Genomic DNA, 15127 nt, shown 5'->3' with positions numbered 1-15127 from the left:
CGAAGCTTGGGGGTTCTAGCGGGGGGTCCCCTGGGGCCAGCCCCTCCCCGCGTGTCCCAGCGCAGGGGACAAGCCCGGCGCCAGCCCGAGTGACAAAGGCAGGTGGGATTGTTCCCGAGCAGTCCCGGGTCAGCATCCCCGGGGTGGGAGCTGGGGCCACCCGGCACTTCGTTAACCTTGAAACCCTCCCGGGCTCACATGTCACGTCAGCCGGTGACAACAACAAGCTGCTATTCCAGATTAGAGAGAGAGGGACAGAGAAAGGCAGAGACAACAGGGTTGGGGGTGGCCAAATTACCTATTACAGCCAAAAGTGGGCATGGGGCTATTTTTAACCCCGAGGGGGGTGTATTTATTGTTCCAGCCGGGGGGGAGTGAGGGAGTGCCTCTGGGACACCCCTCACAGGGACATCGGCAGCTGAGCGAAGCCATGGTGAGTACTGAGAGCCCAAAGCTCCAGCAGGAAGAGATAAAAGTAATTTGATTTTTTCACCAGAATTAATGGGCAGGGGGCAAAGGAGGCATCAAGGAGTTGAGAGCCAAGGGTCTTGTCTGCCTTGGAAAGCGGGTGAGAAAACTGGGGAGCATCTGGGCAGATCAGCAGAATCTCACAGGGAACAGAGAGGTGTCTCCCATACCAGCAGAGCTTTCAAATGAGTGCAGGTGGCTTTAGGGTCCAAACGCCATTTTTTTTTCTTTCCCCTTCCTTCATGCAGTGAGAGGAAGGGTCATTTTGTGCCCCCAAAATCCTCCTCCTGTCAGACCCCCATGAGAGGAAACGGCTGCAGGAGCAGGCACTGGAATGAGGGATAACGGGCTGGGTGGGACAGCGAGGGGCCCTTCAGTCCTCTTTAAAACACATGCTGACCCATTTCTGGTTGGTTCAAGCCTCAGTGCAGGAGGAGGCAGATTTTTAATTAAGCCATATTTTAACATTTGCACAGCAGGGTAAAGAAGCACTGACTGGCCACAACCCATATGTGCAACCTCAGCAGTGCTCCCAAAACCAGGGTTCCAGCGGGGATATCTCACCCCAGAGCTGACCCTTTTACCTGCCAGTGGGAGAAGGGATTTCACTCCTCATCTTTCCTTGGACCTATTTGGCTAAATTCACTAGGAGCTGAAATTAAGCAGGAATCTTAATGCCCCTCAGCATCCCAGAGCTGCAGGGAGAAACTACCAAGCTCCCAGGGAAGAGAGCCCCAGCCCAGAGCTCCCACCAAGGAGTCACAAGTAAGAACAGGGCACTTCCACGCTTTTATTTCACCCCATAAAAAGCCAGTGAGCTAATGGTACATACCTGGACTCCTGCAGGCACCCAAGAAAGCCAAGAAGAGGATTGAAGGTGCCAATTCCAATGTTTTCTCCATGTTTGAGCAGGCGCAGATCCAGGAATTCAAAGAGGTAGGTGGCTTTGGTGGGAAGGACCGAGGGTCCTTGATGTGATGTGACCTTCAGCTCTTTCTCTCAAGTGACAGCTGGTTCACACCAGGAGGCAGCAGGCCCGTTTTTGGGTGGTTTTATTTTAAAAGTGAGAATAACAACTCAGTGACACCGTTAAATCTGGCAAAGCCTCCAAACTTCCAAGGAGCCAGATTCCCTCAGAGGATCAGGCACACCCGAGGGAGCTGGAGAAGATCTCCCAGCTCACTGCCACCTGCCTTGCCAGGAGATCTCACCCCCTGCACGGCAGGGATGTGGTCCCTGTTCCAGGGATAACTGGCCCCAGTTGGAGGAGCTGATGGCCTCTCTGCCGGTGTCATACTGGGGTGAGAGGGATTTGGCCAAGGAAAGGGCTTGTACAGCTTTGGGGTTTGGGTTGCCATCGCCCCAGGGTGCTGGACTGTGAGGAATGAGGGTGAGTGAGACCCCCAGAGCCCATCCTGGGAGGGCTCAAAATGCCCTTATCCCATCCAAGCTGAAGGGAGAAGGAGAAAGGTGCTGAAGCCTTTGCAAAGGCTGACAATTCCCCCTTTCCCTGTGCTCCCTGCCCTGCTCCTGTGCCTCCAGGCGTTCACCATCATGGATCAGAACCGGGACGGCTTCATCGACAAGGCAGATCTGAGAGACACCTTTGCTGCCCTTGGTGAGCCCAGCTTTAGCAGCCTCCCCTCCCCAGCTTTGCCAACATCAGACCTGTTAATTGAGAAACAAGGAGGGGTGGGGGAGTTTAACCAAACCCCTGCCATCCACTGGATCTCTCATTTTGACAAAAACCTCCTGATCCAAACCCAAGCCTGCCAGCTGGGAGATCCCTCATGGGTGATCCCGGAGCAGCTCCCACAGCAGCTCTGGTTTATCCCCTTGGCACTGGAGCCAGCTCCTGGATTACACAGCCAAACACTCCCTGCCTTTTCCATGCTTAGGAGCACCTGGCTGTGCCCATCCCACGGCATCCCAGGGTATGTGGGCATTAAGGGGATTTAGGGGATTTGTGGGAGGCTGTGACACTGCGAGCTCGGCTCTGCCATCAGAGGTCAGCATGAATCAGCAATGGAGATCCAAGGACAGCCCAGCCTCGGGAAAAAGGATGTAGATGTTCAATCCCATTTGCTTTTGGTGCTGGGGAACAGGGAGAACCACAGTGCTGGTGGTCTTGACCCAAAACATATTCCAAGGAGGCTTAAAAGGGGCTGATCCATGGGGCAGTGAGGGAAGCAAGCAGCACAGCTCAGTCCTTTCATCCTTCTTTTCTGTGATCCTGGAGCCTGAGAAGCCAGAGCTGGAGATGATTCTCTCACCTCACTGCTGCTACCTCCATTCCTTGTCAGAGGTGGCTCCCCAGGAATGTGCTATTTCCCTCCAGTGGGTGAAAATCCCCCAGGGAAAGGTTCTGTGGTGTGTATTTTTAGCCCCCAACACGCAGAGCAGGACTTGGATCCACGACTGACCCACAGCTGCTCTCCCCAGGGCGCCTGAATGTGAAGAACGAGGAGATCGATGAGATGATAAAGGAGGCACCGGGCCCGATCAACTTCACCGTGTTCCTCACCATGTTTGGGGAGAAGCTCAAGGGTGAGAGGGCACCTGGGAAGCTGGGGGTGCTCACTGGTGCTCAGTGGCATTCCAAAACTCCTGCTGATTTGCAATACCAGCCATCCCTACGTCCAGAGATCTTATCCCATGTCTCCCCAAACTGTTGGGGAGTATGAGATGGTCTCCGTGCCTCAGTTTCCCCAGCCATTTACAAAACCCAAATGGCTGTGCTGCTGCTGCTGTCCCATAGGAAGAGGGGACAGTTCTTGCAGCACCTCTGAGCCTGCTGACAGCAGCAGTGCCAAAATTGGCCCCCCTGCCTACAGCCAGACTTTGACCCACCATCCCATCTGGCTGTACCCTGAATCACGTACTTAACCCAAGGAATGCAGCCTCCTGCCGATCTCCAAGAGGCTGCAGGGCCCCAAGGGCTGTGCCTGGAGCTCTATAAATACGCTCCAAAGATTAGATAAATGCCGGATGCCGGAGCGGTGGCGACACCGCCTGCTCTGTGCTCGCACCGCGGCCCCACGGCTGCTCCTCTGCACTCCACCAGCTTCACTCGAGCCTCCAGCTGCAGGGCCAGCATTCCTGCAGGGGCCCCACTTTCCAGTCTGCCCCCCGTTTTGTCCCCGAGGCTGGGAGAAGAAGGAGGCTGCAGTCAGCTTCCTACTTTACCATCTCCAACGGTAATCAAATCTCAAATCATGGCTTTGTCACCTACAGGTGCCGACCCAGAGGAGACAATTCTGAATGCATTCAAGGTGTTTGATCCAGAGGGGAAAGGCCTGAAATCTGCCTAGTGAGTGCAGGGGTGCCTGGGGCAGGGAGTGATGGGGGTGTCCCCATGAGGACCTGCCCTGTGCTCACCGCGCTCTCTCGTTTGCAGCATCAAAGAAATGCTGATGACGCAGGGGGAGAGGTTTTCCCAGGAAGAGGTATGATCTCTTTCCCACCTTCTGCCAGCCTCCCTCCATCCCAGCAGACCCCATCCCTCCTCCCAGCCCAGTACCAAACCCCTCCCATTCCACCTTTTCTCACTGCTCTTCCCTGGCAGATCGATCAGATGTTCGCTGCCTTCCCTCCGGACATGTCTGGCAACCTGGACTACAAGAACCTGGTCCATGTCATTACTCATGGTGAAGAGAAGGACTAGCCCAGGCTCAGGGCTGGGGCTGGCACTGCAAGATCACCTCTCCCTAGGTCACTCGGGGGTTCCCTTTCCTCTTCCCCTGGAGAGGCATGTGCCTGGGAATTTGGCACGGGAATGGCATTCACATTAAAAGGCCTTTTGGCAAGAGGAAACCCAGCTGCTGGTGTGAGCAGTGCTTGGGCTTGTGTGGTCTGCCTGTGCCCCGTGGGAGCCCTCAGATCCTTCCAGACCCTGCTGGCCTCAGCACCCCAGACCTACTGCATGTCACCCTCGTGTGTCCTCCAGTCCCTCTGTCTCCCACTTCCACTCCCAGCCCCAAACCAGTTCCACACTGGGCTGTGCCCATCCCACCTGGTCCCACAGCCCAGGCCCAGCACCGAGCTCAATTTTCCTTTAGGCAGCAGAGAGTTGTCAGCTTCTGCCAGCTGAGCAGGGAACCCCCCATGAGCACACTCATCCTCTGCATCCCACCTGCCAGGCCCTGCCCTGGGGCACGGTGCAGGATTGGCACCTCTGGCTGTGGGGAGTGCCTTGGGTCGTGTGACAGGGATGTCACCCTCTGCTAGAGCAGCTGATCCCACCCCGGCTGTGGGTGCTGTCAGCAGTGGGTGAAGCCATGCCAAAATATCACCTGGTGAGGTTCTGAAGCCTGTGAAAGGTGTTGGGCTCCTTCCAGAGAAGCAAGATGGAATGATGCGCGGAATGCAGAAGCTCAAGAATGAAACAGCTTCTTTAATTCCCTGATGGGCTCCTGGTCTCTGATGGGCTCCTGGTCCCTGATGGGCTCCTGGACCCTGATGGGCTCCTGGCCCCTGATGATGTGAATCTCCTCCTCCTCTTGCCCGAGCTGGGGGGCCTGCTCAGCTCCTCCTCGTGCCTCCGGATAACGAGCTCACGCAGCTGATCCCGGCCCAGCGGCTCTTCCGCTGCCCAAGAGAACGTCCATCCCATAATACACAGCCTTACAGGTGTCATACACCCCGGTGGGGCAGGACAGGCTGGAGGGGATGGACTGGGAAGGACGTGTGGCAGCAGGGCTTGGCCAGGCAGCCACGGGGGATTGGGGAGCGGCTGCTGCCCGGCTGTGGTCCCTCTCTCCCCACTCCTTGCTCACCGGTTTTGGGCTCAGCGGTCTCCTCCAGGTCTGGGGGGGGTGGGCAGAGCTTGGCCCTGTCCATGGTCCCCAGGAGCTTGGAGGTTCCCTGGAGAGGGCTGGTGAAGGCCTGGGCGCGCTGGGTGCGATCGATGGACGTGTAGCGCAGCAAGGACTCCCTCAGCAGGAACTCCTTGATCTTGTCCTCCACGGGACCTGCGTGGGAAGGAGCCACAGTGTCCCGCAGTGTTCCTGCAGCAGGACCCTGCCCAAACCCACCCCTGCCTCTCTGCAGAGCAGGGGATCCACTGGTTTCCCTCCCCCACCATCAGAGGGCCAAGTTTGGGTCATGGAATCACAAAATCACAGAGTCATTAATGTTGGAGCAGACCTCGAAAATCATCAAGTCTGACTTCATACTGAGTATTCCCTGCCTGTTAAAGCATACCACAAAGCGCCACATCCCCTTTATTTTTTGAACACTTTGAGGGTGGTGATTTTACCACTTCCCTGGGAAGTCTGTTCCAATGCTTGACCACTATTTCAGTGAAGAAATTTTTCCTAATATCCAACCTGAGCCTCCCCTAGTGTAATTCCCCTTGTCCTCTTGCTGGCTGCCTGGGAGGAGAGGCTGACCCCCATTGCATCCAGCACCCAGAACCACGATGAGGGTTTGGGAATCCACTGGGATGTTAAAAATCCAAATTAGCTCCCAAATTTGCTGGGAATTTGGCATTGCAAATTCACTTTATGGCACACGTGACCGGTGGGACAGGGGAAAACAAAAGCTCAATTTAAACACAGTGCAAGCAGGTGGTGGACAGGATTTCCCAGGACACGTGGCATGGGAAGATGGGCAGCCCTGACCTACCAAAAACTGGCACCAAGCTCTCCCCAAGAGGCTTCACCATCTTTGTAGTGTCACAGTCCATGTTCTTCAAGAGGGTCTCCATGCGAGATTGGATCTGTCCCAGGAGTACGCTGCTCTCCTTGCATTTATTCTCATACTTGTTGGCTTCCTCAGTGGTCTCTGCTATTTTTGCCTACCAGCAAGGGGTTTTGTGTCACAAAGGTGTCACACCAGCCCCTCGCTGATGCCACCACCCCAGTGCTGCCCAGTTTCAGCAGCAGCACTGCTGAAGACAGTTTTTCTGGAGACAGAATCCCAGGATGGGTCAGGTTGGAAGGGACCACAAAGGGTGGTCTGGTCCAACCTCTACTCGAGCAGGGTGATCCCAGAGCACAGGGCACAGGATTGTGTCCAGACAGTTCTGGAATACCCCCAGCTGCCCATGCTGGCCCGGGGCTGGCAGGAACCCCACAGCCACCCTCTCACCATGCCCTTGGGGCTGCCAAAACCTTTGCAGGGCCCTTTTCTGCCCACACCTCTCCAGCCAGAGCAGCATTTACAGGACCAGACTCTCTAAAAAGTGCTGGGACAGACAGGGATATGCTGCCTTTCCAGAGGAATCCATGGTCACCATACCTCCAGCTCCTGCACGACGTGGGTGCAGGTTGTCTCCGCCTGCTCCCGCTCCATTCTGATGGCCTTCATGTCATCCTGTGGGAACACCAGCACGTGGAGGGGCTACCCATGGAACCCCACCCATGGACAGCCCAGGGAGCAGCTGAAACATAAACTTTGAGGAATTCAGAATTTTGGAGGAGCTAAGATTTTAGTTAGGGATAAGCTTTATTGGAGCTTTAATTATTATTTAATTAAAATAAATAGGTAGGCCTTGATGAAGTCAAGAGTTAGTATTTAATAATTGATTGCTTGTCAGCACAATGTTTGGCTAGCTGGGTTTATAATGAAGAATATAAAAACTGACAAAAAGCTTTTAGTAACATAAGACAGTTGTGGGCCTCCTCTGTTCTGAATCCAATTGAAGAGAGGGAAAGGGAGTTCTACCAAGGGTTCATTTGTCATATTTGCATTGAAAAGGTAGAAAGGTCAGAACGAGGAAGACTTCATTTACTTCCTCATTTTGGGACCCCCCTCCCCATGAAAGGGACCCCCAACCCATTTCAAGGAACAAACTACGCATGCTTAATAGCTTTTGAACTAATTAGCATATGAAGCCGGGAATGGGATGTACCAAAGTTGTGAATATGTATTTGTATTTTGGGTATTCAACACTTGCATAGATAAAAAGGGTCTGTAATCACCTGTAAATTGCAGTGTGTATTTGGGAGCTGCCCAGCGTTGCAATAAACATACACTTTCTAACTTTAAAAACTGTTAGAGAGTCTTTGTCCATCACAGTTGGATATCAGTACTAGAGCAATATCCATATTTCTAATAAATCACAGGTTCTAGATCAATATCCATATTTTTTTAATAAATCACGGGGACACCTCCAGGGAAATGGAGAGCCCTCCAGGCAGCCCCACAGGGTTCGGGGGAGCTCCTGACTCCCCGGGACCCTGCAGTATTTTTGCTGGGTACACGGTGGCAGCATTGAGACACGTTTAGCTCCGAGAGCACAGCAGAGTTACGGGTCTGGCTTCTCCTCTGCATCCCCCCAGTCCTACCTGCGTGGCTGGATGTGGGCAGTGATGCCCACTCGGGAGAGGACCAACCCTCCCTGACCCAAAATCACTAGGTGGAAAGGGAAGACAGGAAGAGCCAGGAACAGACCTGGATGGCCTCGATCCTCTGCCTGAGACCCTCGTTCCTGACGTTCAGCCTAATGGCATAGCTGAAGAGGATGAAGAATCTCCTGTCCTTTTCAAGGAAGTCCTCCAAGAAATCATCAATATCTCCGTCTGACAGCTCCAGCAGACGCTTGTAGGCCACCTCATAGCTCTCCTTTTGGCTCCTTTTGGCCCTCTCACCTGCCTCTAAGGCTGAGGAAGAGACAGAGAGCTGTGGTTGCCCTCTGCAGAGCCTTCCCTGTGGTGCTGTGGGGTTTGGTGCAGGGCTGGGTCAGGAGGGAGCAGTGCTGGAGGGGCAGAGGGTGCCTCTTCCACCAGGAAACCAAGCAGGGATGTCATGGGAATGGAGCAAACACCATGGATTCCCTCCCAGGAGGATAGAATTATTAGATTAGATTAGATTTTAGCAAGGTGAGGGTGGTGAGGCCCTGGCACAGGCTGCCCAGAGAAGCTGTGGCTGCTCCATCCCTGGAAGTGTCCAAGGCCAGGCTGGACAGGGCTTGGAACAACCTGGGCTAGTGAAAGGTGTCACTGCCCATGGAGGGGGTGGAACTGGATGAGTTTTAGGACTCCTTTCCAACCCAACCTGTTCTGTGGTAAAAGGAGCCATGGCTGCACACAGCACTAACTCCCTGTCCCAAGGGCACCCCAAGACACTCAGTCTCACTCAGCACTGTTCAGCCTTTCTGCTTGTAGGGTGAAGGTTGGGTGGGGGAGGCTGTGGGCAGGGCAGGCATCCTGCCTTTGGGGTGCAATTCTGTAAACCACCACGAGCAGCCCAGCCCCATCAGCTCTGCAGACTTCGGGTTTGTGATCCCAGTCACACAAATTCTCCTCTGATACCTTCTCTCTCTTTGGCCTGTTCCTTCAACACAGAGAGGTCTGCACATTTGCTGAGGAAGAAGTTCTTCAGCCTGGTCTCCTGGTGCAGGGCACACTTCCTCTCCAGCAGCCTGATGTTGTACTGGATGGTTTCTCTGTAGCGCACGTCCCGAATGTCCGAGATCCGCCCCAGATCCTCCATCCTGCACACGCAGAGCAGCACTCACACCTCGTGTGTGTGCAGGTTCTGTGTTCCTGGCCACTCCCAGGAGTGCCAGACCTGGAAAAACCCCTGTGGTGCTGTGCTTGCTTCCAGCTCTCATCTGGATGGAGTGGAGTTAGTCCAGAGGGAATTCATGGCCACTAACACAGCTTTTGGTGGGGTTTTGTACCAGGCATAGTACCCAGCTCAGGTGGGATTCAGAAAAAATAGACTCCTCCATGGGGCAGTCCCACGGTTCCAGTCCCATCCCATCCAAAGAAACATGTGGCACAGATGGAATTAAACACCCTGGAGGTACCAGTCTCCCCACCCTGACCAGGCACCCAGCCCTTAGCACCCAGACCTAGCTGGGAGTGGTGAATCCTCTCTCTGAAGCCTCAGCTGGTCTCTCTGTTTGAACCCTCATCACTGGCATCACCCACCAGCCCCAAGTTCTGCCCAGAGGGCTGACAAGGCCATGTACCACTGCTCGTAATCTTCTGTGGCTTGCTCAATAGCAGCATCCAGCAATTTGTTCTGCTGAGCCAGACTTTTTTCCAGCTTCCAGTAGCAGTTGTCATAAATGGCTTTCTGGATCTGCAGGCTGGCAGTCTCCTGCCGGAGGCTGTTGTTCCTGGTCATGATGCTGTTGTAACGGACAGTGACCTGGGGAGAGCAAAGCAAAAGCTGTGGAACTGGTGGAACTGGTGGGGGACTGGGAGGGTTCAGGTTGCTGCTTAAAGACCTTGACCAGGGCAGAGTCAAACACAGCCCAAGAGATTTGAAGCTGGCCCTGCACTGTGCTTCTCCCCGAGAGATTAAAGGCAACAGAAGACCAGGTTGACCACAACAGAGACCTGGAGCTGGCTTTGTCCAAGGCAAGGTGGCTCCAGGCAGCCCAGTTTGATCACAAAGCAGGTGCAGACCTTCAGGCACAGCACAGGTGCTGCATTTGGGTCACCAAGCCTGAAGGAGCCTTTGAGATATTCTGGGAATGATCAGGCCAGGGGAACGAGCCAGGTGCTTCATGCAGCTTGTGTCAACCAAATACATTTGCACCACTGTGCTTTGTCCTGACCAGAAAGGACCCAGGCCCCTGTGTGACCCCACACATGTTCTCCAAAAGTCTCCAAAATGTTTCCTTACATGACTCAGACGCATCTCCAGTAACTCGATTTTCTTCTGCAGGTGTTTGCGGCTCTTTGCTTCCAACACTCTCCAGGCTGTGTCTCTTTGCTTCACTATCTTTTTTTCCAGTTCTACAACCTGTACATACACACACAGAGGGAAAAAACCCAGGAAGTATAATCTCCACCCCAGCATTCTGGACTTTTTTCAGGACACAGAGCCAAAGAAAATCCCTTCTGTTGACCTGAACTACAGCAGCCGTGTCATTAATGAGCTCTCTGTTATAGAAGCAGCTTTAATCCCAAAGCATCCCACCCTGCACAAGCAGAAACATAAACTGTAACTGGAAATGTTGGGGGGTTTTTTTGTGTGTCACGAAGGAAGTGCAGCTGTTTTTGCAGGGAGCTCCAGCAGGTGCTGAACACAGCACAGCAGCACTTTGTAGAGTGGAAGAGGCAATGAGGACGGGGCTTTGGTAGAGGTATTGTGCTGGCCAGGCAGGGATCTGTGCAGTCCTCCCTGGGAATGAGTGGAGGAAAACTTCTGCCAGAAGTGGGGAGCTTCCAGAGGAAATAAATCCATGGAAGAGTGAAGCAGTTGGAGAACAGCAAAGCAGGAGGCAGGTGGGGGAGGGATGACTCAGGCAAGTCAGAGTTCTCATCCCTGACAAAGCCAACCCTGCTGGGAAAGCTCTGCAGCACCTCCAGCAATGGCAAACTATCCCAGCATGTTCCCTGGAGTCCAGCTTGGGCAGCTGGCTCTGAGAACAATGCTGAAGGGAACTGTCACTTCCACAGCCCACGTTTCCCTTGGCTTCCCACTCCATTCCTGCCCAAATCCAACCAGGATGTCCTCAGGAGAAGGGATGGGGCATCCCTCAGATGCTGCTGTTCCCATATTTGCCACACCCAGACAGCACTGTTCCAGTTTTACCTCTTTTTCAGGAGAATTTAAAAAGTGAAGGGAGAAGGAGAGGGATGTTTGTGGCCCCAGGCTGGTGTGTGCCATCACACAGGGCTGCAGGGACCAGTGGGACAAGGTTGAGAGTCCAACCTCACTTTTCCAGTCAGTGCTGCTGACTTGAATGGGAAGCTGGTTCTATTTGTCATTGTCATGTGTCACTTGCCAAGAGGAATATTCCAAGGCCTGAGTTAAATGTGTTTTACACTGAGGAGTTTCAGCCACAGGTCTCACCCTGTGACTCTGCCCTGCTGTGCTCAGGCAGGGAACAGTCCAGATGCTCTCACCTGCTTGGCCAGGTCAGCTAACTGGGCTTTTCTTTCTTTGATCAGGGCATCATTCTGCATTCTGGTCTGCAAAAGGCTTTGGATCTTCCTACGATTTCTGTTTTCCAGCAACACACTGCTCGGTGAATAGATCTGGCTCAGCGTTAATGTCACATGTCTGCGTTCTTGCTTCAGATCATTTATTGCTTTTCTGTAAAAATGGAACAACAAATGACATTTAGCACATCCCATCTGCCAGGCCAGGTCCTTACCCCTCCCCATCTCTGCTCTGTGGGCCCCAGATCTCTTTATAAAAGAGAGGGAACAACATTTTATATGGGCAGATGAGATAGGACAAGAGGGAATGGATTTAAGCTAAAAGAAGAGAGATTGGGATCAGATGTTAGGAAGAAATTCTTTACTCAGAGAGTGCTGAGGCCCTGACACAGAGTGCCCACAGAAGTTGTGGCTGCCCCATCCCTAGAAGTGTCTAAGGCCAGGCTGGACAGGGCTTGGAGCAACCTGGGATAGTGGAAAGTGTCCCTGCCTGTGGGATTCTGTAGATCTGTGGTTTTGGCATGGAGGAACTTCCCAAGCAGAGCTGTACTCACTCCTGAGCCTGCATTTGCCGCCAGATATCGGCATCGAAGAATTTCCTCTTGTATGCTTCATGATGAAAATGGGTCTGCAGATGCCTGATCTCCACTTTAGCCCTTATTTCCTTGTCCTTTTCAGGGAGGTCCAGGTCTGCTGAGGCTTCTCTCCTCTGCCACAGACAAGAGTGGGTTTGGTCAGTCGAGCAAACACAGCCGGCAGGGGCAGCAGCTGAGCAGCACCAGCTCTTCCCTGGCACCTGGGATCCATCACCACCCAAAACACACAGTTCTGACTGAGCTGGAGCCAGCACCTCAATTCCAGGACAGGGAGAGATTTCCACCAGTGAAGAGGACAGGTGATGGCAGGTTGTCACCTCTTTTATCACCCAGCACAACAGCGAGGACCACGTGAGTCAGAACCAGAGCCACTGTGCTGGGGGCATGGATGAGCCCAGCTGGCTGCCCAGGAGTGGAGCAGGAGTGCTCCTGTCCCCAACCATCAGAAGGTGACTTCTAGATGAGAAACTGCCCACCACTACCCATGTCCTCAGCTGACTCCAATTCCCCAACTCTGCCTCTCCCAACACCCAAATCTCAGTCCAGGGCCTCACTCCTGGCACAGGAGAAGCAGCCCCACAGCTACCCAGCACCTTGCTGGCAGGAGCAAACCTGGCTCCCACTGCTGATGTGTATTTCCACGGGTAAGATCCCCACAGGAATTCCTCCACAGTCCCTGTGAAGCTCAGCTTTAGTTTGTCCTTCTATTTTACCTTCATTTTCCCCGTCTAACTCTGCTGGTTGCTCTGTAGACGCCTTGGGAAGAGAACAAGTGAAACTCTGCAGGCACAGGATTGCTTTCCAAGGGAAGAAATGAAACAGGAGTAATGGGGTGGCTGTGTCCTCCTGCCCATCCCTCAGCACCCGCTCGCGTGTTTGGCACATGAGGAAACCATCACAGATGGCTGCAAGAGGAATAAAAGGAGAGCATTTCTGGTGATGTCATCGTGAAATTATCGAGTTTTATAAGTAGGGGAAGAACAGATGGTTTGAGCTATACCACCCCATTCAGTACCTGGGTTTCCATAGAAATTCCAGCGAGGCCAGTCCCCCCCACCCTGTGCCTGCAGAACACCTGGATTCAGCACCCTTGTCCCACTGATGCCAGGAGGGCACTAGAGTGGACCCCACAGCCCTTACCCCCAGAGCTGGTCCCCAGCAACCACACTGCAGTCCCCTGGGTGTCCCTGTGTCCCCTGACACTGCTCAGCTCCACACAGGGCACTGTAGATCCTCTCCAGCCAGGACACAGAACCACAGTGACAATCAGGTTTTCCTAAAGATCCACTCCTATTTCCAGCAAGAAGCTCAGGAGAGGGAAGAACCTAGAAGAGAACTGGTCCCAGTCCCATCCTGCACTGCCCCAGGTTCCGTGGTTGCCATGGCAGCATCACCACAACGGAGTGAGAATGGTGCCCCACGATGGACCAAGCAAGGAGTTGTTGGGACCCCACATTACATGGACCTAAGGGGTTTCTGTGCCCCAAAAACAGCCCTGAAGCACATGCTCCAACATCTCTCTGGCTATGTGTCCACAGCAAGGAGAAACCCTCATTTGGAATTGAGCCATAACCTGGCATTCGAAGCCTTTTGCTCCAACAGGAGCAGCCAGGGGTTCACCATCCCCAGCAGTGCTTCAGAATTAGGGCTGCTCCTCCCTCCCCATTTGATCCCAGCTTCTCATCCAGAATTTTTGCCTTCCAACCCGGTTTTTATCTGTTTTATTCATAAAGAGACCACCACCACCTCACTGCCACCGCTGCTGGCATCCAGAGCAGCAACTGGCACTGCCAAACTGGGGAAAGACCCTGGGGACAGGGACCTGTTCGGTGGCTGATTAGGGGACAGATTGAAGCTTCATGCCCACTTCTCTCCTCCCCATGCAGGGAAGCACACAGGAGCTGTGGTCTGGGTCATGAGAGCCATGATAATCCTTCCCCTGTAAGCCGGAGCGCGTGGCCAGCTCCTTCCCAGGGACGGCACAAACGCTGAGATCCCTGGAGGGCAGGAGCACAGGGGCTGTGTTTTGTTGCCCTGGAGAATGCTTGCTCAGCTGTGGGCTGAAGGGGAGCAGAGCAGAGCTGAAGGTGAGCAAAGGGCAGCCTGTCCCAGTTTGCAGGGCTGCAGCGAGTTCAAAGCCACGAGCAAAATCCCCTGAGCAGAGCATCAGCACCTCCCCGTTATCCCAGAGACTTTGATGAGCTAACAGCCCAGCCACCGAGTTCCAGGCTAATTCCCAGCCAGACAGGCTCTGAGGAGGCATTTAATTGGAAATCATATTCATGGCAGAAAGCAGAACGTGGTGTTTGATAAGAGAAATCACAACTGAGGGCAGAGCCCTGCTGGGAAGGCATCGGAGCCTGAGGATCCCACCAGGGCTGGGGGAAGCTCCCAGAGCTTTTCATGCTGTTCCTGCATGAGCAACAGCTCTGTGGGATAATAACAACAACCTCTCCAGGGTGAGCTTGTCACTCAGTCCCAGTGGTCCTGGCTGTTTTATAGGGCACTTCCCTTCTTTTCACCCTCAGCAGAAACAGGGCCAAACCCCCAGTTCCCAATAAAAGTGGAGGTGCAGGGGTGAACATTATTTTTCCAGAAACAAGTCCACTCAAAATGTTGTTTTTCCTTGGCTTGGACTAGTCCAGCCTCAAAATACAGCCCATATTGTCTGTCCTTTTTGTGTTCTTCTCCATGGACCAATTCTCAATTGTTTAGCAATGAACAAGTCAGTAAATTAAACTATTCAGGAGAGCTCTGATTTGGTAGAGTCTGTGTCTGTCTCCCTCATTGCAGAAACACTGATTTGACTAAAGAGGACTTTTTTCACCCAAACAATGCCTGACTGTCACACTTGCTTTCAGTGAGGATGATTTCATTGTCTGGACCTTTCAGCAGAAGAGTATCTGGAGCAGGATGAGATTGTCCATAACATTTGAATCCAAAAAATCTCCAGCTTCTGGGAGAAACAGAAGAAAAGTGACTTTCTATGCAATTTTCAACTTAACCAATCTTGCCTGATTTAACAAGTATATTTAGCACTGATTGACATGCAGAAATTATTCCTTCAGCAGCAGATCTGGGGGCTAATTAAAACTCATTGTACTATATTAAGGGATGAATTCTGATCTGTGCTAGCAGTGTAAACTTTCCCTGGTTCCAGCAATGGTTTTCCTGTTTCACTGGCTCCAGTTCACAGGGGCTGCAGGGGATGGCCAG

The 15127-nt window shown here is 53.2% G+C and overlaps 2 protein-coding genes across 2 annotated transcripts; one reads left to right on the top strand and one right to left on the bottom strand.

Moving 5' to 3' along the window:
- Positions 1-304: 304 nt before the first annotated feature.
- MYL2 (myosin light chain 2) lies at positions 305-4285 on the top strand. Its single transcript, XM_041410364.1, has 7 exons — positions 305-433; positions 1315-1404; positions 2011-2086; positions 2911-3015; positions 3703-3778; positions 3866-3914; positions 4034-4285. Exons 1-7 carry the CDS (start codon positions 320-322, stop codon positions 4130-4132), a joined length of 609 nt encoding a protein of 202 aa, XP_041266298.1. The 5' UTR covers positions 305-319; the 3' UTR covers positions 4133-4285.
- A 576-nt stretch (positions 4286-4861) lies between these two features.
- CCDC63 (coiled-coil domain containing 63) lies at positions 4862-12630 on the bottom strand. Its single transcript, XM_041410402.1, has 12 exons — positions 12625-12630; positions 11870-12024; positions 11280-11469; positions 10051-10170; positions 9389-9570; positions 8724-8905; positions 7864-8072; positions 6709-6810; positions 6023-6265; positions 5643-5656; positions 5244-5539; positions 4862-5055 (listed from the first exon to the last, which is right to left on the bottom strand). The coding sequence occupies exons 1-12, from the start codon at positions 12628-12630 to the stop codon at positions 4862-4864; spliced, it is 1893 nt and encodes a 630-aa protein (XP_041266336.1).
- Between the last annotated feature and the right edge of the window lie 2497 nt (positions 12631-15127).

Source organism: Onychostruthus taczanowskii, unplaced genomic scaffold (assembly GCF_017590055.1).
Source record: "Onychostruthus taczanowskii isolate IOZ18803 unplaced genomic scaffold, ASM1759005v1 scaffold32, whole genome shotgun sequence".
Taxonomy (NCBI): Eukaryota; Metazoa; Chordata; class Aves; order Passeriformes; family Passeridae; genus Onychostruthus; species Onychostruthus taczanowskii.
The sequence above is the reverse complement of the archived record's forward strand: the minus strand, read 5'-3'. Positions and strand labels throughout refer to the sequence as shown.

What these genes read in the sequence shown, in the direction of transcription:
- MYL2 (XM_041410364.1), top strand. Translation starts at nt 320, where the DNA reads ATGGGGCTATTTTTAACCCCGAGGGGGGTGTATTTATTGTTCCAGCCG. An exon ending in AGACACCTTTGCTGCCCTTG is followed by an intron (nt 2,087 to 2,910) that starts GTGAGCCCAGCT and finishes TGCTCTCCCCAG; the next exon opens with GGCGCCTGAATGTGAAGAAC. An exon ending in AGAGGTTTTCCCAGGAAGAG is followed by an intron (nt 3,915 to 4,033) that starts GTATGATCTCTT and finishes CTTCCCTGGCAG; the next exon opens with ATCGATCAGATGTTCGCTGC.
- CCDC63 (XM_041410402.1), bottom strand. An exon ending in ACAGAAGATTACGAGCAGTG is followed by an intron (nt 8,906 to 9,388) that starts GTACATGGCCTT and finishes CTGCGTGTGCAG; the next exon opens with GATGGAGGATCTGGGGCGGA. An exon ending in AGAGGATCGAGGCCATCCAG is followed by an intron (nt 6,811 to 7,863) that starts GTCTGTTCCTGG and finishes TTCCATGGGTAG; the next exon opens with CCCCTCCACGTGCTGGTGTT.